This window comes from Lepidochelys kempii, chromosome 21, assembly GCF_965140265.1.
Source record: "Lepidochelys kempii isolate rLepKem1 chromosome 21, rLepKem1.hap2, whole genome shotgun sequence".
Classification (NCBI taxonomy): domain Eukaryota; kingdom Metazoa; phylum Chordata; order Testudines; family Cheloniidae; genus Lepidochelys; species Lepidochelys kempii.
This window is the reverse complement of record NC_133276.1, coordinates 18,644,424-18,664,389: the sequence shown is the minus strand read 5'-3', so window position 1 is coordinate 18,664,389 and position 19,966 is coordinate 18,644,424. Positions and strand designations below refer to the sequence as shown.

At 45.3% G+C, this 19,966-nt stretch overlaps 1 protein-coding gene across 6 annotated transcripts in view; it reads right to left on the bottom strand.

The window, feature by feature from the left end:
- IPO9 (importin 9) overlaps positions 1–19,966 on the bottom strand; it is a 204,263-nt gene that overhangs the window by 92,428 nt on the left and 91,869 nt on the right. For all 6 annotated transcript variants that reach the window (XM_073320215.1, XM_073320210.1, XM_073320212.1 and 3 more), the window contains 5 exons: positions 16,418–16,476; positions 15,659–15,810; positions 12,019–12,117; positions 11,723–11,829; positions 2,006–2,145 (listed from right to left, as the gene is read on the bottom strand). In XM_073320215.1, the coding sequence (XP_073176316.1) occupies positions 2,006–2,145; positions 11,723–11,829; positions 12,019–12,117; positions 15,659–15,810; positions 16,418–16,476 (557 nt within the window). The remainder of the gene's footprint in view (positions 1–2,005; positions 2,146–11,722; positions 11,830–12,018; positions 12,118–15,658; positions 15,811–16,417; positions 16,477–19,966) is intronic.

Below are 19,966 nucleotides of genomic sequence, written 5' to 3'. Positions count from 1 at the left end.
TCCTGCAGTAGCCCTGGAAGTAGATAGGATCTCCGCAGAGTCAAGTTGATTAAAGAGGGATGTAAAGAGCATGAATTGTATTGTTTTGTTAGAAAACAAAAAAATCCAATATTATCCAATCCAAAAAGGGAAAAACTGATTGGCAAAGAAACGTTTCTGGAAAAGAAACAAGGATAAAAACCGTTAGAAACACTACAGTAGCTGGCAGGGAGTTTCAGACTTTGTTGCTGAATTAAACCAAATTGAACTTGAAAGCAGAAAGTCATAACTAAGAGTCTGTCTCCATCCACTACTCTGGGCATCTAAAGCCATGTCTACGCCCAGAACTAACGGACAACAGCAAAAATGGTTCCCCACCCTGCAAAACCAGAGCCAGAACTGGTAGTACTGTTTTAGTAAATTGCTTCAGTGCAGAGAAAACTTAAATGTGAATGTGATGGGGGCTCTGGGTACCGAGCTGGGCCACCCCCATTGGCCCAGTACAGGGTTGGTACACCCCATCACACTGTTGTCAGGTTTTCTTGCTAATACAGAGAGTTGCAGCAAGGTGTGCTCTGGTCCCCTGGCAGAGCCACGTAAACAAACAGTCTGTGGCCCCTGAGCCTCCGGGCTGGGACTGACGCCCAGAACTGGAGTCCTGGCCCCCTTCGACAAGACAGAACTATGATCAGTCTGTATCCACTAGTGGGGCAAAACCAACAAACAGTCTATGGCCCCTAAGCCTCCTGGCTGGGGTGGGTAGGTAGCAATTGGGGGAATTGGCCCCCTGGGCAGAGCAAAACAGCTATCAGTCTATGGCCCCTTGGCCGGGCAAAACAACCAGTCTATAACCCCTACGCTTCTGGGCTGGGACGTAGAGCAGACGAGCAGACAAGCAGTCACGCCTGGTGGCCTATGGGGCTAGTAAGGAAACCCGGCCCTGCCCTCTTCACCCAGGTCCCTATGAAGCCAGAGAACTCCCACCTAGGTGTTCAGGCATCGGCTTCTACTACCTTCCCTGGGTCACTTCCTAACACAAGTTGTGTCCTGGGCATCTCCTCAGGTGGCAGCAGCTTGGCTTCTCCGTCAGTCTTCACAGTCAGCAAGTCACCTGCAGCACAATTCGGGTCCTCAGGCTCTACCACCTGGAGTGTCGCAGGCACCTCTGCAGGAACCTGCAGTACACGTCCTTTCTCCTCCACAGTCAGCCCTGACTGAGCTGGGCTGCCTTCTTTTATCTGGCTCTTCCATCTGGAGCATGCACAGCAGGGGAAAGGGGGCATGGCCTTCTGGGCTCAAGTAATTGATCCATCCCACTGACCCAATGTGGGGTTGGTACACCCCGCCACAGTGAAATCAACACTATTGCTTATCTAGTCTCTCAAACTGCTCACTTCTCCTATAAGAGCCTGGCATATTTAACACAACACACACTTCAAACCAAGTAGGTCAAAATTACAGATTGACCTGTTTTCTTAAACATGAATCACTGGCAGTCCATTTTAACAATTCTTTACGCCTCCCTGGGAAAGTTAAGATGGGAAAGTGAGGAGATCCCCTGCATAGTACATAATCAGCTATTATTATTATTGGTTTGAATGGAGACCAAAACAGATTAATTTAAAACTAGATGTTACAGACCTCCTGGGATTATTTTAAAGTATTCAAAGGATGCTACTGACTTTTCTAACTCCTGGAGAGCTCCCCAAGATAGTATCCCTTCCACCCTCAGAGGATCCTACAAGTTCAGAGCCATCCACCTACACAAGAAGTTTCAACTGAAAGTAGACTGGCTTAGATTAAGCAAGTTTACATTGTGTGTGAAATGTGGCAGGGCATGCAAATACGATGCCCCTCTACCTGTGCAGTTTCCCCCAAATATTTCTGTGCAACAGTATTCCACCTTATCAACCATATCAGTTCCTCTACATACACTGAACACCTATATTTGGAAATGCTTTTCAATGGTTCTGGGCTACCAGATGCGCAGCCATTACCACTACTCAAAGAATTTTTGCTGACATACCTGACAGATTGAGATCTGCAAGAACAACATTTGTCAGGAATCCATGCATATCGAAATGGATTCTACCATTCTTCACACTGTCTGTGATAACAGATTTCACGGAGCCCAGTGCCAGCATACAGGCTTCATGTATCTTCCACCTACAAAAGAATTCAGATACCATTAGTTTTCTCACATTCATTCTGAATACATATAAAAACCACACACAGACACACACACACAGACAGAGACAAAATGATGAAAGTACCATCAAGGTTTTTTGATCCTAAGCGCCTTCCATCATCTCACTCCTCTCCAAACAAAAATCTGACCCACTTTACCCTAGTCCCACTTAGATCTTGAACTTCTGACCTAGAATATCTTTTCCATTATAAAAGTTCTATAGACCAATCACAAAACTTAAACTGATATGGGACTAACATGCTAACAAACTAATCGACCCACCAATAGATTTACTGTTGACATGGCATATGATCACATTTTAGCCATAAATTATGCTTAAGATAGGAAGTTGTCTTGTAAGTTTAACCTTAACTATGTCCTTTTTTTGCTAGCTACAGAATTTCTGTACAGAATTTTAACATTAAGTTACAGAGCTATCCTTGTAACTAAATTATTATTAAACAAAATTTAGTATGGAAATTTCATTCATAGATTATAAGGCCTGTTCATCTCATCTGACTTCCCAGTCAGAATCGTAGGACTAGAGGGATCTCAAGTAGTCATTTAGTCCAATCCCCTGCATTCATGGCAGGGCTAAGTATTATACAGACTATCCCTGACAAGTGTTTGTCTAACCTGCTCTTAAAAATCTTCAATGACAGAGATTCTACAACTTCCCTAGGCAATTTACGCCAGTGCTAAACCATCGTGATAATAGGACGTTTTTCCTAATGTCCAGCCTAAATCGACCTTGCTGCAATTTAAGCCCATTGCTTCTTGTATGATCCTTAGAGGTTAAGGAGAACATGTTTTCTCCCTCCTCCTTGTAACAACCTTTTATATAGTTGAAAAACTTACGTCCCCACTCAGTCTTTTCTTCTCCACACTAAACAAACCCAATTTTTTTTTTTCAATCTTCCCACTTAGGTCATGTTTTCTAGATCTTTAATAATTTTTGTTGCTCTTCTCCAGACTTTTTTCAATTTGTCCACATCATTCCTGAAATGTGGCGCCCAGAATTGGACACCATACTCCAGCTGAGGCCTAATCAGCACGGGGCAGAGCGGGAGAATTACTTCTCGTGTCTTGCTTACAACACTCCTACTAATACATCCCAGAATGATGTTACTTTTTTTTTTTTTTTTTGCAACTGCATTACACTATTGACTCATATTTAGCTTGTGATCCACTATGACCCCCAGGATCCCTTTCTGCAGTACTCCTTCCTAAGCCGTCATTTCCCATTTTGAATGCGTGCAAAAAAAGTTACCTACCTCTCATAACTTGTTCTTCCAGATGTGTTGCTCATGTCCATTCCAATTAGGTGTGCTCGTGCCATGTGCATGGCAGCTGGAAGGTTTTTCCCCTAGCAGTACCCATTGGGCTGATTCAGACACCTCCTGGAGTTGTGCCTCTATGGCACCGAATATGGCACCAACCCACCGCCACTTCAGTTCCTTCTTGCCAGCCATGATCTGACGGAGGGGTAGGTGGGTGTGTATTGGAATGGACATGAGCAACACATCTCGAAGAACAGTTACAAAAGGTAAGTAACTGTTTTTTCTTCGAGTGATTACTCATTTTGATTCCATTTAGGTGATTACCAAGCCGAAATTTGGAGGCAGGATCAGAGCTCAAAGGTTCGCTGATTACAGCAATGCTCTGCCAAAGGCTGCATCATCTCTAGCCTGCTGAGTAATGGCGTAATGCGAGGTAAAGGTGTGGACTGAGGCCCATGTCACAGCCCTGCAGATTTCTCGGGTTGGAACCTGGGCCAGGAACATCGCTGACAACACCTGTGCCCTTGTGGAGTGCACTGTCAACGCATGGGCAGGTATTTTTGCCAGATCGTAGCATGCCCGGATACAGGAAGTAATCCGTGATGAGATTTTTTGGGAGGAGACTGGAAGCCCCTTCAAACTGTTTTCTACCGCGATGAACAGCTGAACAGATTTTTGAAATGGCTTTGTCGGTTTGATATAGAAGGCTAACGCCAGGCAAATGTCCAACAAATGACGTTTTTCCTCCCTGCTACTTTGTGTAGAACTTGGGGTAGAACACTGGAAGAAAAATATCCTGATTAACAGGAAACTGGGAGACAACTTTAGGGAGGAAGGCCGGATGCGACCAAAGCTGAACCTTGTCCTTATAGAACACAGTGTACGGAGGCTCAGATGTTAGGGACTTAAGCTCAGACACCCTCCTGGCAGAAGTTATTGCTAACAGGAATGCCACTTTATAGGAGAGAAAGCACAGAAAACATGTTGCAAGTGGTTCAAAGGGTGGCCCCATTAGTCTGGAAACAACCAGGTTAAGATCCCAGGCTGGGATCAGCTGTTGTACATCAGGGTATAGCCTGTCAAGATCTTTAAGAACACGACCAACTATCGGATTGGCAAACACCGACCAGCCTCCCATTCCTGGATGGAAGGAGGGAATGGCAGCCACGTGGACCTTTATTGACAACAAAGAAAGCTCTTGCTGCTTTAGGTGCAGGAAGTAGTCCAATATCACGGATATTGACGAGAGTGCAGAAAATGGGAGATATTGCGAAGACCAAACCGTGAATCTTTTCCATTTGCCTAGGTAGGTAGTCCTAGTGGACTGTTTCCTACTACTAAGGAGGACTTCCCTAACTGGGCCCAAACAAGTCAGCTCCATTGGGTTTAGTCATGGGGCTTCCACGCCGTGAGGTGAAGAGATTCGAGATTAGAGTGCTGGAGGCGGCAGTGATCCTGAGTTATCAGGTCTTGGAGCAGCAATTAGGTGATCGGGTTTTCCCCTGACGTTTCCAGGAGAGACGTGTACCAGTGCTGACAAGGCCAGGCTGAAGCTATCAATAGCACCACGGCTTCGTCCCTTCAAACTTTGAGTAGCACCCTGTGAAGAAGTGGTAAGGGTGGAAATGCGTACAGGTGGTGCTCTTTCCAAGGAAGAGGGAATGTATCCGTGATGGAGCCCGTGCTGTGATTCAGGAAGCTGCAGAACTGCAGGCACTTCCTGTTATGTTGCGTGGTGAACAAGTCTATCTGAGGAATTCCCCACTGTTGGAAGATGGTGTTCACAACATCCAAGCGGATGAACCACTCACGGCTGTGGAAGGACCTGCTGAGACAGTCCACAAACTCATTCTGAACGTTGGAGAGCCTCCTCCAGCACACACACAGGTAGGGACACACCTAGCTTCAGAAAGACACAGACACTGACATGAGCTCTGCATGGGAAGAATCAGGTAGGGAATTGCCCAGCACTTAAGTGCACACCCCCTTTGGAGCGTAAACCCAAAATTGTATGGTCTTGCGCTGCAGAGAACTGTACAGTGTAAGTAAATAAAATTCGCTCTCCCACAATGTGGAGGAAGACGTGCACAGCTTTTTGCCCCCCAGTTACGAATTCCACAAACTGGTTTCAGAATAAACAAAAGTAAGTTTATTAACTACACAAGATAGATTAAGTGATAAGGGTTAGCAAACAGATCAAAGCAGATTACCCAGCAAATGAAACAAACACGCAAGCTAAGCTTAATAGTAAAGAAACGGGTTACAAGAAGCAATTTCTCACCCTAAATGTTGTTTTAGAGAGATTGCAGAGTTTCCTGAAGGCAAGCTGCTCTTGCTTGCAGCTGAAAACTCCAGGTATTTCTTTCACAGGCCAGACACCTTCCCAGCCTGGGCTCAGCTCTTTCCCCTTCCCCCCTTCTCCTTTGTTTCTTGGATGTTACCAGCAGTCATCCTGGGCAAAAATTCAGTGAAGAGCGACCTTGATTAAGTCACTCCCCAGCCTTAAATGGGTTTTACGTATGGCAGAAACCCTTCATTTTCCAATGTGGTTCCCCCACCCCCCTCAGTGGAAAAATACTGGTATTCTATTATCCAGTCCAGTACCATGTGACTTTGATCACGACTCTGCAGTGTCAAAGCAGCCATGAGTCAGAGGCCATTTGTAGCATCCCAGGATGGTGGGAGATTACCATGTTCAAAGACCTATTGTTTTTCCTAATGGCACATTCAGACTGATTGCATTCTGTCTGATGGCCATTCCCCAGGTGCAAACACTTTTGTAGTACAGATATATAGTCAATATTCCTAACTTTAGATACAAAAATAATACATGCATACAAATAGGATAATCATATTCAGGAAATCATAACCTTTCCAAGGATATCTCACAAGACCCACTTTGCATAAAATAATCTTAGGTATGCTATAAACATACTACAATATTTCTATGAAGAATATGGGGCATAGTGTCACATGTACTACATAGGTACAAGTGCCATGTGGCCAAGGAGCTTTAGGCAATTCCTTGCTGTAGTGATAAGGAATTGTCTGAAACCTTGTACGATGTTGCACGGGGTATGGAAATGAGACTCTGGGAGATATACTCTTGCCTGTGTTGAGTCCAACACTGTACCTATGAACTCTATCCATTGAATAGGGGACAGGGTTGATGTCTGTACATTCGATAGAAGGCCCAGGTCTTCGAAAGTTTCTCTTATGAGACTCACATGCGCCTCCACTTGCACTTTGGAGCAGCCATCGACCAGCCAGTCGTCGAGGTATGGGAACACCTGCACCTGGCGCTTGCGCAAGAAAGCAGCTACAACTGCCATGCACTTGGTAAATGCTCGAGGTACCGCTGACAAGACAGAAGGAAGGACTGTGAACTGATAGTGATTGCGGTTCACCACAAACCTGAGGTACCTTCTGTGGGACAGCATTATTGAAATATGAAAGTAAGTTTCCTTCAAGTCGAGGGCGGTATAATGGTCCCCCGGGGATAATGGAGGCCAAAGAGACCATGCGAAACTTCAGTTTATGTATGAACTTGTTGAGGTCTCGCAGGTCTAGGATGGGCCCGAGGCCACCTTTGGCTTTCGATATTCAGAAATACCGGGAATAAAAATCCCCTGCCCTTCAACTCCTGAGGGACCTCTTCTGCTGCCCCCACACTTAGGAGCATGTGCACCTCCTACATGGGAAGCTGCTCATGATAGGGGTCCCTGAAGAGGGACAATGAAGAAAGGTGGAAGGGAGGGAGGGAGATGGAGAGAGTATACCCTTTCTACTGTGCAGATCAGCCAGAGAGCTGATGTAATTCAGGCCCACGCAGGGAAAAATGGGATAGTCAGCACAGGAAGGTAGGAATGGATGGGTCCAGAGTTTGGACTGGTGCATCACCCTTGGGCGCACCTTCCAAAGGTCTGCTTTTGACCTGAGGACTGTTGCACTTGCCTAGAGCCCTGAGCCCTCCTTCTATTATTTCTGTTATGCCTCCTAGAGAAGTCCTGCCTACTGCAGATGATAGAATTGAGGCGGGGCTGCAGCTTAAAGTGCCTCCGCTGTGTAGATGGAGCATGAAGCCCCCCAGTAAATTTTTCTCCCAAAGACGTACAGCTTTTTTGCATCACAGTTTCTGGGTGATGGGCCCTGGTGTGCTTGGCGCTCCTGCTTGTTCATCACTGTTACTACTAGGGAATCCACTGGTGGGTGGGGGTGGGTGAGGGTGGTGTGGTGTATAAGAAGTTCGAATCCCTAAAATGAAATGAAATACTTTCTCTAGGTTCTCTTCGCTGTCGGTGGCAGGGGCCAGCCACAGTGTCTTGGTGGTCTCCTGTATAGTTTTTATGAGCGGGAGGGCAACCCGAGAGGGGCCAGAGGGTGCCAGAATGTTCACCATGGGATCCGATGTCTCAGCAACCTCCTCAACCTGGATCCCCAGGTTCTGGGTCACCCTGTTCAGGAGCTGATGGAGGACCCTATTGTCCCCTAGTGCAGGAGGGGGGAGGCTCCAGCCACTGCCTCGTCTGGTGAAGATCAGGACAAGGCTCTATCTGGGACCAGCGCTTGTTCCTGACCCTCAACACCGATGGGATTGTGTGGCGCTGGGTCTTCCGGTACGGTGACTGGACCTGCGCTGAGGAGGGTGGAGGAGGCACGTGGGATACTGAAGCCACCGACGCTGACCTCCAGAACTGGGGACCCCCAGCTTTGGTGGAATGCCCAGGAAGTTCAAAAAGTCCACTGGGGAGGAGCCTGCCATTGCGCAGGCCACGGCATCGGGTGGAGGAAAGCTTCCCGCTGTGGGAAGTCGGATGCCTGTTTCTGCACCCCGCGTGAGCCATGGCTGAGGTGCTGGGGCAGTCGGAGGCACCTGCTCTTGGTGCTGTCAGCACAGAGGGTAAAGATCTCACAGGAGACCCTTTCCCCTTTTGAAGGTCTCTGCGCGGAGACATTTGGACTTCCTGCCTCTTTGCCTGAGAGGGTGAAGCCGCACTCCCGGTCAGTTCCGACCTAGCAGGGGAGCATGAGGGAGAGGGTTTACTGCCCGTCTCCATAGGCAGCTGCAGAGCCTTCTCCAACAGAAGCATTTTTAGTTGCAAGTCCCTTTCATGACGAGCCCCGGTTTTCAGGTTGGTACAGTGGAGACACTTGGAAAGGACGTGTGTCTTGCCGAAGCATTTCACACAGAGTGAGTGCCCATCAGACCACAGCATAGGTTCTTTGCAGGAGCCCCACATTTCTTAAAGCCCGGGGACCCCGGCATGATGGAAGTATGATTACCCAGGGGGAAGTCTCAATGGGAGATGAACGTGAGATAAAAGGCTTTTGTTTTTGTTTTTTAAACTAATGAACTATTCTAAAGAAAGGGAGAGAACTGGGATATGTCTAGCTAACTATTTCTATTTCTTGTTATTTATTTCCTTCTGTGATCAGGGAAGAGAATAGCACCGAGTCCCGTCTTCAGCCGAGGATGGTTGAGAAGGAACTGAGTGGGGGTGCGGAACGCACGCACTCAGGCAGACCCTAATGATGCCACGAGACAGCAGCTGAGCATGTGCATCCCGACCAGGCACTGATACCAAAGATCAATGGCATTGGGAAGCACCATCACCTGGAGTGGAGCACCCACGGGGACAGCACGCGAAGAACAACTGATTGTTTCTTCCTTAGTGGAGTACTTTGCATTTGTCCTTATTGAATTTCATTTCCCTCAGACCATTTCTCCAGTCTGTTCTGTTCATTATGAATTTTAATCCTATCCTACAAAGCACTTGCAACCCCACCCAGGTTGGTGCAGTCCACAAACTTTATAAGCGCACTCTCTGTGCCATTATCTAAATCACTGATAAAGATATTGAACAGAACCAGACCCTCCTGTGGGTAATACAGGCCTAAGTTTTTTAAATAATCCTAATATGTGACAGGGCAAGTGAATCAACTCCCAGTGAGCCTTATGAAGCTCTTAGTGGCCTTCACAATGCCAACCACCCCCTGCTGGCTTCAGGAGACTTGCTGGGCCTCCCCCCACCCTCTGAATAGCAGGGGACCCCCCACAAAGATTGAGTCCCCACTGTGAGCCATAGAAAGCTCATGCTCACCCCATTAACCTAAAGATACTCATTAAAAGCCTCCTGAACTGCATGAGCCTTAGGATGCTAGTGGGACTTTGCACACACCTCCTGAAAACCTTAGTGCATTCTTCAGGGGCCAGCCAAACCACCACTGCCAACAAGCCTCACTAAGGCAGTTTGCTCCCCAATGAACCCTGAGCGTGTTAACATTGGGGCTGATTTTATTGTCACTCATTAGCATCTACCAAGCCTAATAAGGCTCCTAGGACTTTGGGGGTGGTTATGAGGAACCCCAATGAGCCTTCGAAGGTTTGCAGGGAGTGAGGTTATTTCTCCTAAGGCTCACTGATAAGCCTCTTAATATCTGTAGGAGGGGCAGAATATCCTGCTGTACTGCCTATGACCTCTTCATTGTCTCCATGTTCTCACCCGCATATTCTCTTACTCCATTGTCCCCCTTTTCCACAGCCATTTTAGGTCCCCCCCCATCCCCCAAACACAAGAGCCACTCTTTTGAACCCCATGCCCACACAACCCAAACACCCTCTTCTGCTTTTCCTCTTTAGTCCATAAGAAATGAGCACCTGAGGATGTCTGCAAGAATGGTGATACTGAGGCTACCAGGGGGTTGCAGGACAGGGGCATTTCCACCCACCTTTAAAAGATTAATCCAACAAACAACATTAGTGCTCACACTATACTTGTTCTTATGTTAGTATAAAGCAAAAATCAGAAGAATTCTCTGTGAGGAACTTATCAGGCATCTCCGTGTGATAACTCAAAATATAAACCTATCTTTCCCTTCACCAATTTTTTTTTATTTATAAATATAGTCTTGGGTGTTCTTGGCTTTTTTTTTTTTTTTTTTTTAATAATGACATTTAGGCTTTCAGCAGTTAGTTGGTGGCTTACTTTAAGCTCAGAGCCAATGACTTTCTGGACTAAGGTGAACCTACCTCAAACTCAGGCTTTATTTAACAATTTTGAGACAGCCATTGTTTTGCTGTGGGGATGGGTGGGGAACGAGAGAGGGCAATATCAGGCTTTCCAGAGAAATTCAGCTGAAAATTTAATTATGGAGTGGTTACTGCCCCTTTCTAATATCCACTAAAAACAACACTGAGCTAACACTATCTACACAACACAGGATATTTATGTGACAGTAAGTAGGTATCTATTAGACCAGGGATCTCAAACTCAAATCACCACGAGGGTCACATGAGGACTAGTACATTGGCCCAAGGGCCGCATCACTGACACCTTTTCATATAAAGATACAAAAGCCCCACCCCCACTCCACCCCTTCCATGAGGCCCCGCCCCTGCCCTGCCCTTCCCACCCCTTCCTCACCCCCATTCCAACCCCTTCCCCAAAGTCCCCACCCCAACTCCACCCCCTCCCTGCCCCTATTCCAACCCCTTCCCCAAATCCCTGCCCCTGCCCCTGCCTCTTCTCCACCTCCTCCCAAGCACATGGCTCCCCACTCCTCCCCCCTGGAAACCACTAAGCGCCGCCAAACAGCTGTTTGGTGGGGGGAAGCGCCTGGAGGTAGGCAGAGGAGCGGGGACATGGAGCACTGCGGGGGAGGGGGACGGAGGGTTAGGGGAGCTTGGGGCCACAGGAAATAACTCCGGGGGTGGGGAGCTTGGCGGGCTGCAGCCAGCCCACAGGCCGCGTGTTTGAGACCCCTGCATTAGACAGATGTATTTTCTTCCCCTTTCCCCAGCTAATACGGGCCGTTGAAAACTATTCTAAAATTGGACACATTCATGAGGGGATAATGAAAAATCCACACACAAATAAAAATTCAAGAGGGGATACCTGAATTCAGCAGCATGAAACCAATGAAGAAGTCCACCCAAATTTATTTTTATAACTCATCTGGAATTGTTGTAACCGAAAAAAAACTTTTCACTGAAAACTATTAGTACAATTTCAGTGCTGACAACTGTTAGTTTAGTCTCGGGAGAGCAGAGAACACGACTGCTATATGTAACCTGTAGATGTCTTTACATGGGTCGGGTTTTTTTACATTTTTGCTTCTAACACACAAAACCCACAAGACCTTAGTGTTACCCCAGTTGCATCACCAGAAAGAAGTTACAATTCATTTGCATTATGAATGCATTATCTCCTAATGCTGTGAGATAGGCCACCCCTTATTCCATCATCATTGTAACCCACATTGCCTGCCTCCTTACCAATGCTCAGCACCACTGTTTTTAGCCTGCTCAGCTTCCTGCAAGTGTCTCGTAGCTGCTGCAGCCAAAGCAGTTGCACTCTCATTCTGGAAATCAGCAGCTACAGCCTGGGTAAAAGAAATAACGACTGTCACACTGTTTCTTTCTACAGGTGCATTTTAAACACTCTTTTTGCAGCTGTTATACTTCAAACTACCCAGTACAAACTGTATGCAAGTTACAGTAGCAATTTTTGTAACAATCAAGTTGTAATTCAATACCATTTGGGTCCTTCAGACACAGAACACATTTCTTACCAGCAACAAGTCCTGCGCAGCAATCCTTACTGTATAGGAGAAAGTGTCATCATCTTCATCCTCCACAAATTGCTGTGGATTTGCAGTCCAGACTTTTATCTGAAACAAAAGCAGAGGGAAAAATCACAATAGTTCAGTGACATCTAGATGACCTTGAATACGGGAGTGACAAATGGAATAAAATTCAGTAGTACCAAGTGCAGAGTAATGCATTTAGGGTCTAATAAGAATTTCTGTTAAAAGCTGGGGCTCATCGGGTGTAAGCAACAGAGACCTGGGAGCGAGGGATAAATCACAGGATGACTATGAGCCACCAGTTGGTGTGGCCATGAAAAAGGTAAACACGATCCTGTGACCTATTAGGTGAGGCATTTCCAATAGAGATAGAGAAATATTAATGCCATTGTACAAGGCACTAGTAGGACCTCATTTGGAATACTGTGTACAATTCTTATCACCTATGCTCAAGAAAGATTATACTGGAACAAGTGCAGAGAAGAGCTAATACTATAAGGAGAATGGACAGCCTATCTTAAGAGAGGAGATTGAAAGAGCTTGTTTAGTCTAGCAAAACGAAGACTGGGAGGAGATATGATTGTTCTATAAACACATTAGGGAGTAAACACCAGGAAGGGTGAAGACCTATTGAAACTGAAGGACAAGAACAAATGGATATAAACTGGCCATGAAGAAATTCAGGCTGGAAATTAGAAGGTTTCTAACCATCAGAGGATGAAGTTCTGGAATAGCCCTTTAATAGGAGTCGTGGGGGTAAACCACTTATTTAACTTTGTGTGTGAGCGTGTGTGTGTGTGTGTGAGAGAGAGAGAGCACGTGCCCAAGAGCTGGACAAATTTATGAGATGGAAACTTTTTTTTAAAGACCCCATATTAGAGGTTCAACTTAAATGTATACCCCAAATTAAAATGTATACCTCAACTTATCCACAGTAAGAAAACCTAAAAAGAGCCACCACAGCTAAACAAAACAAAAGAAGCAGTGAGAGGCAAAAAGGCATCCTTTAAAAAGTGGAAGTTGAATCCTAATGAGGAAAATAGAAAGGACCATAAACTCTGGCAAATGAAATGTAGGTCCCTCACCAACAGCTCTTAAGCAAAGTGAACAGTCATGGGATAAGAGGGAAGGTTCTCTCATGGATGGGTAACTGGTTAGAAGATAGGAAACAAAGGGTACGAATAAATAGTTTTCAGAATGGAGAGAAAACTCAGCGGTGTCCCCCAGGGGTTTGTACTGGGCCCATTCCTATTTAACATATTCATACGTGATCTGGAAAAAGGAGTAAACAGTGAGGTGGTAAAACTTGCAGATGATACAAAACTACTCAAGGTAGTTAAATCCCAGGCAGACTGCAACCTCTCAAAACTGGGTGACTGGACAACAAAATGGCAGATTGAATTCAATGTTGATAAATGCAAAGTATCGCACATTGAAAAACATAATCCCAACTATATATATATAAAATGATGGGGTCTAAATTAGCTGTTATCACTCAAGAAAGAAATCTTGGAGTCATTGTGGATAGTTCTCTGAAAGCACCCACTCAATGTGCAGCGGCAGACAAAGCAAACAACGTTGGGAATCATTAAGAAAGGGACAGATAAGACGACAGAAAATATATTACCACTATATAAATCCATGGTACGCCCACATCTTGAATACTGCATGCAGATGTGGTTGCCCCATCTCTAAAAAGATATATTGGACTTGGAAAAGGTTCAGAAAAGTGCAACAAAAATTATTAGGGGTATGGAACAGCTGCCATATGAGGAGAGATTAAAAAGACTGGGACTTTTCAGCTTGAAAAAGAGATGACTAAGGGGGGGATATGATAGTTGCAGTGGGGGAGGTTTAGATTGGATATTAGGAAAAACTTTTTCACTAAGAGGGTGGTGAAACACTGGAATGCATTACCTAGGGAGGTGGTAGAATCTCCTTCCTTAGAGGTTTTTAAGGTCAGGCTTGACAAAGCCCTGGCTGGGATGATTTAACTGGGAATTGGTCCTGCTTCAAGCAGGGGGTTGGACTAGATGACCTTCTGGGGTCCCTTCCAACCCTGATATTCTATGATTCTATGATAGAGGTCTAGAAAATCATGACTGCTGTGGAGAAAGTAAATAAGAAAGTGTTATTTACTCCTCCCCATAAACACAAGAACTAGGGGTTATCCAATGAAATGAATAGGCAGCAGGTTTAAAACAAATAAAAGGAAGTATTTTTTCACACAACGCACAATCTGTGGAACTTGCCAGAGGATCTTGTGAAGGCCAAGACTATAACAGAGTTCAAAAAAGAACTAGTTAAATTCATGGAGGATAGGTACATCAATGGCTATTGGCCAGGATGGGCAGGGATGGTGTCCGTAGTCTCTGTTTGCCAGAAGCTGGGAATGTGCGACAAGGAATGGATCACTTGATTACCTGTTCTCTTTGTTCCCTCTGGGGCACCCGGCACTGGCCACTTTCGGAAGACAGGATACTGGGCTAGATGGACCTTTGGTGTAACCCAGTATGATCGCTCTTATGTTCTTATGTTTGTGACGGAGGGAAAGGGGGAGAAGTGCTTCGCAATCACCAGCAGTGGTCAGGAAGGGATTCCCTTCCCCACAGCGTATTCTGGGAGGGTTTTGTTGTTGTTTTTTAAGTCTGCTTTCTCTGAAGCATCAGGGATGGCCATGATGGGAGACAGGCCACTAGGTGGGGTGAGCCAGGGCTCTGAGATTGCATGAGCAGTCGCTCTCTCTCTCTCTCGGGTGCTTGGCTGGCTGATTCTTGCTCATAGTCTCAGGGTCTAACAGATCGCCATATAGGGGGTCAGGAAGAAATTTTCCCCCAGTTCAGAATGGCAGTGACCGTGAGGATTTTTGCCTTCCCCTCCAGTGTGGGGGTATAGGTCACTTGCCAGGATTATCTGTTCTCTCTCATTTAATCATTACCCTGCCATTATGGGGGCCTCTAGCACTGGGGCACCTTCGTCCCTCCTATTCTCTGTCTGTGGCACACAATAGTATAGTATCTTGTGGGACTCATTTACTTTGGTCTCATTTCAATTGGGTTTAGTGTGTGGTGCTGGTGGCCAGTGATATACAGGAAGTCAGACAAGATGACCTGGTGGTTCCTTCTGGCCTTAAACTCTAGGACTAAGAATCATAGGAAATAAACAGAAGACACCTATTCAGTTATCATGACTAAGGCTTCAGATCATTCACAGAAGTCACGGCTTCCGTGACCGCCAAGAATTTTGCGGTGCTGATGCAGCTGACCCCAGGACCACCCCAGCAGCTGGGGAAGCCTTGGGCCAGCCGCTGCTCTGGCAGCCAGTCCCTGGCACTGCCCTGGAGCAGTGGTCCAGGACTGCTGAGGGGGACCCCGGGCCACTCCCCCCAGCTGCAGTCTTCAGGAGTGCCCCCCTCCCAGGAGAGAAGATTTAGTCTCAGGTATTTTTAGTAAGTTGCCCATAACCTGTCCATGACTTTTACTAAAAATACCCGTGACTAAACCGTAGCCTTAATCATGACTCCTTCCCACCCAAATCCTTTCTAGTGCTTCATCTGCTAGTTTGAATCTCTCATGTGAGCAGGCTTCCACTGTTTGCCTCTTTTACTTTTTACATGTTCACTTACCTGCTCCTCTGTGATCTGCATGTAGAGAATGATGTAATATATCAGCTCTGGCAAAGCTTTCTTCACTGTGCTTTTAAATTTGTGATTTTCCAACAAGGCATGTACAAACTCAAATATGCTGAATACTAGGTTTTCAAAGCCCAATACTTCACCTGAACAAAGAAACAAGGAGGAAGTTTTACAACTGACTGTGTCGAATCATGGCCCTGCATAAATGACTGGCAAATATTAATATTACAATCTGTTAACAGGTCAGGCAGGATAATTTCTGGTCTCACTACTGGGGTAGTGAGAGCTGGGACAACTGCAGATGCAACACTGTTCCACCTTAGGAGCAGCCTGCTGCCCCTTGAATTTCATAGCACCCTCTTGGAATGATTAAGTGGCAACACTGTCCAGTTTTGACAGAAGTCCTGTGTTCTTCATGGCCAAGGAGCTAGAAAACCCCTGGCCATAGGTGTAATTTTTAACAGAGAAGGGAATGATTGAATTTTTAAAAGAATGTAACTAGTGTCCCTTTAACAATAGCCTTACTCTTCAATGCTAGCTGGAAAAATCAATAAACTACCATCCTTTGGTGTAACTCACAGAATGTCATAAACCCCACTCCACCACCACAATTGCATATAAGCGAACTGTATATACAGAAACAGGAATATAAATTTGTCTAGGTCGTTGTTCTGAAATCAGTAACTGTTGAGATGAGTTTCCCTACTCTCTCCCTACAGAGAACAGAAGTGTATCATGACTAGCACTTACCATCAGAATCCACAGGGTCCTCTACCTCTTCTGTATAATTCACTTCTGTTCTCACATAGGTATAGCAAGTAGTTAAGTAAATAAGAGCAACCGTTTATCTTACACATTACTCGAGGATTGCTTCTATTCAGTAACAAACCCACTCAAATTATTAAGTCTTTATATGATTTCCTAAAGCAAATTAGTTTTCACTTTACAGCAAAAAGTCATTGTATTTCAAGTAGAATAATTAAATATGAAATGCATAAAAGCACAAGTAACCTGTATTAAATTTTCCAAGTAGATTTGTTAAAGACAGACAATATAATTATGTTCATTGACAGATTTCGGATGACCCCTTTTGATTCATTTTAAAAATCCACTGAGGATAGTGTGTGGATGAGGGAAGGTATGATCTAAAACTTCATTCTCACTAATGAGATTTCAATATAAATGGAACCATAGGGCAGAAAAAATTTTGGTTTCTAACTGAAAATTTACACCAGCGGGGGGGGGGGGGGAGAGGGGGGGAGAGTCTAAGAGAAAGATTTAAGTTACAAGTCAAATTAAAAGTTCATCAGGGCCTGATGAAATGCATCCTAGACTACTCAAACAGCTGACTGAGGAGATATCTGAGCCATTAGCAATTATCTTTGAAAAGTCATGGAAGACAGGAAAGACACGTTCCAGAAGACAGGAAAAGGAAAATAAGGACAATTACAGACCGGTCATCTTAACTTCTGTACCTGGAAAGATAATGGAGCAAATAATTAAGAAATCAATTTGCAAACATCTAGAAGAGAATGAGGTGATAAGTAACAGTCAGCATGGATTTGTCAAGAACAAATCATTCAAATCAACCTCATACCCTGCCAAAGAAGCTAACAAGCCTTGTGGATAGGAGAGAAGCGGTAGATGTGGTATATCTTAACTTTAGTAAGGTTTTTGATACAGCCCACATGACCTTCTCATAAACAAACTAGGGAAATACAACCTAGATGGAGCCACTATAAGGTGGGTGCATAACTGGTTGGAAAATCATTCGCAGACAGTAGTTATAAGTGGTTCACAGTCATGCTGGAAGGACATAATGAGTGGGGGGGGGGGATCAGTTCTGAGTCCACTTCTGTTCAATATCTTCATCAGTGATTGCGATAATGGCACAGAGAGTACATATATAAAGTTCACAGACGATACCAAGCTGGGAGTGGTTGCAAGTGCTTAGGACAGGATTAAAATTCAAAGTGATCTGGACAAACTGGAGAAATGGTCTGAAGTAAATAGGATGAAATTCAATAAGGACAAATACAAAGTATTCCATTTAGGAAGGAACAATCAGTTGCACACATAAAAAATGGGAAATGACTGCTTAGGAAGGAATACTGTGGAAACGGATCTGGGGGTCATAGTGGATCACAGACTAAATAAGAGTCAACAGTGTAATGCTGTTGCAAAAAAAGCGAACATCATTCTGGGATGTATTAGCAGGAGTGTTGTAAGCAGACACGAGAAGTAATTCTTCTGCTCTACTCTGTGCTGATTAGGCCTCAACTAGAGTACTGTGTCCAGTTCTGGGCACCACATTTCAGGAAAGATGTGGACAAATTAAAGAAAGTCCAGAGAAGAGCAACAAAAATGATTAAAGGTCTAGAAAACATCACCTATGAGGGAAGGTTGAAAAAACTTGGTTTGTTTAGTCTGGAGAAGAGAAGACTGAGTGGGGACATGATAACCCTTTTCAAGTATGTAAAAGGTTGTTACAAGGAAGAGGGAGAAAAATTGTTCTTCTTAACCTCTGAGGATAGGACAAGAAGCAACGGGCTTAAATTGCAGCAAGGGCGGTTTAGATTGGACATTAGGAAAAACTTCGCAACTGTCAGAGTGGTTAAGCACTGGAATAAATTGCCAAGGGAGATTGTGGAATCTCCATCATTGGGGATTTTAAGAGCAGCTTGGACAAATACCTGTCAGGAATGGTATAGATAATACTTAGTCCTGCCTTGAGTGCAGGGGACTGGACTAGATGATCTCTTGAGGTCCCTTCCAGTTCTATGATTCTATGATAAAAGAGAAAGACTATGCCTGGGCTATTGAGATAAAGTAGCCTGGGGTTCTGCAATCTCTAGAAGAACCATAGACTCTCCAGTCAAAAGGGTGAGTGTGGAATTCCTTCACTCACTTCTTTAACTACTACTGAAATATGGTGTCCAGTTCTGATGTTCACACTTTTTAAAAAAAGGTACTGAAATATTAGAGAGGGTTCAGAGAAGAGCTTCAAGAAGGTTTCATGGTCTGGAAAACCTGCTTTACTAAACAAGCTTAATCTATATAATTTATCCAAAAGAAGATCAAGATGTCACGTAAGTACAGGGAAAAGCTATCAGATAGAGAAGGGGTGGCCAACCTGAGCCTGAGAAGGAGCCAGAATTTACTAATGTACATTGCCAAAGAACCACAGTAATACATCAACAGCCCCCCCCATCAGATCCCCTCCCCCACCCCATGGCACCCACCGGCAACGCCACCAATCAGTGCCTCCTCCTCCCTCCCTGCACCAACTGATCAGTTGTTTTGTGGCGTACAGGAGGCTCTGGGAGGGAGGGGGAGGAGGGAGGGCATGGCAGGCTCAAGGAAGGGGATGGAGTGGGGGCAGGGCCTGTGGCAGAGCCAGGGGTTGAGCACCACTGGCACATTGCAAAGTTGGCGCCTGTAGCTCCAGTCCCGGAGTTGGTGCCTATATAAGGAGCCGCATATTAACTTTTAAAGAGCCACATGTGGCTCCGGAGCCACAGCTTGGCCACTTCTAAGATAGAGGACTCCTTAATCTAGCAGACAAAGGCATACCAAGATGTAACTGCTGAAGTCAGAAAAATTCAAACTGGAAATAAGATGCATATTTAACAGTGAATATAACCAGCCACTGTACCAAGTTCTTGCCAGCAAGTTAAAAAAAGTATAGATTGGATGAATGGACTATAAAGTGGACAGAAAGCTGGCTAGATTGTTGGGCTCAACGGGTAGTAATCAACAGCTCGATGTCTAGTTGGCAGCCGGTATCAAGCGGAGTGCCACAGAGTTTGGATCTTTATTAATGATCTGGATGACGGGATGGATTGCACCCTCAGCAAGTTCGCAGATGACACTAAGCTGTGGGGAGAGGTAGATATGCTGGAGGGTAGTGATAGGGTCCAGAGAGACCGAGACAAATTAGAGGACTGGGCTAAAAGAAATCTGATGAGGTTCAACAAGGACAAGTGCAAAGTCCTGCACTTAGGACGGAAGAATCCCATGCAGCGCTACAGGCTGGGGATTGGCTGGCTAAGCAGCAGCTCTGCAGAAAAGGACCTGGGGATTACAGTGGACGAGAAGCTGGATATGAGTCAGCAGTGTGACCTTGTTGCCAAGAAGGCTAACACCATATTGGGCTGCATTAGTAGGAGCATTGCCAGCAGATGGAGGGAAGGGATTAATCCCCTCTATTCAGAACTGGTGAGGCCATATCTGGAGTACGGCATCCAGTTCCCCCCCTCCGCGCTACAGAAAGGATGTGGACAAACTGGAGAGTCCAGC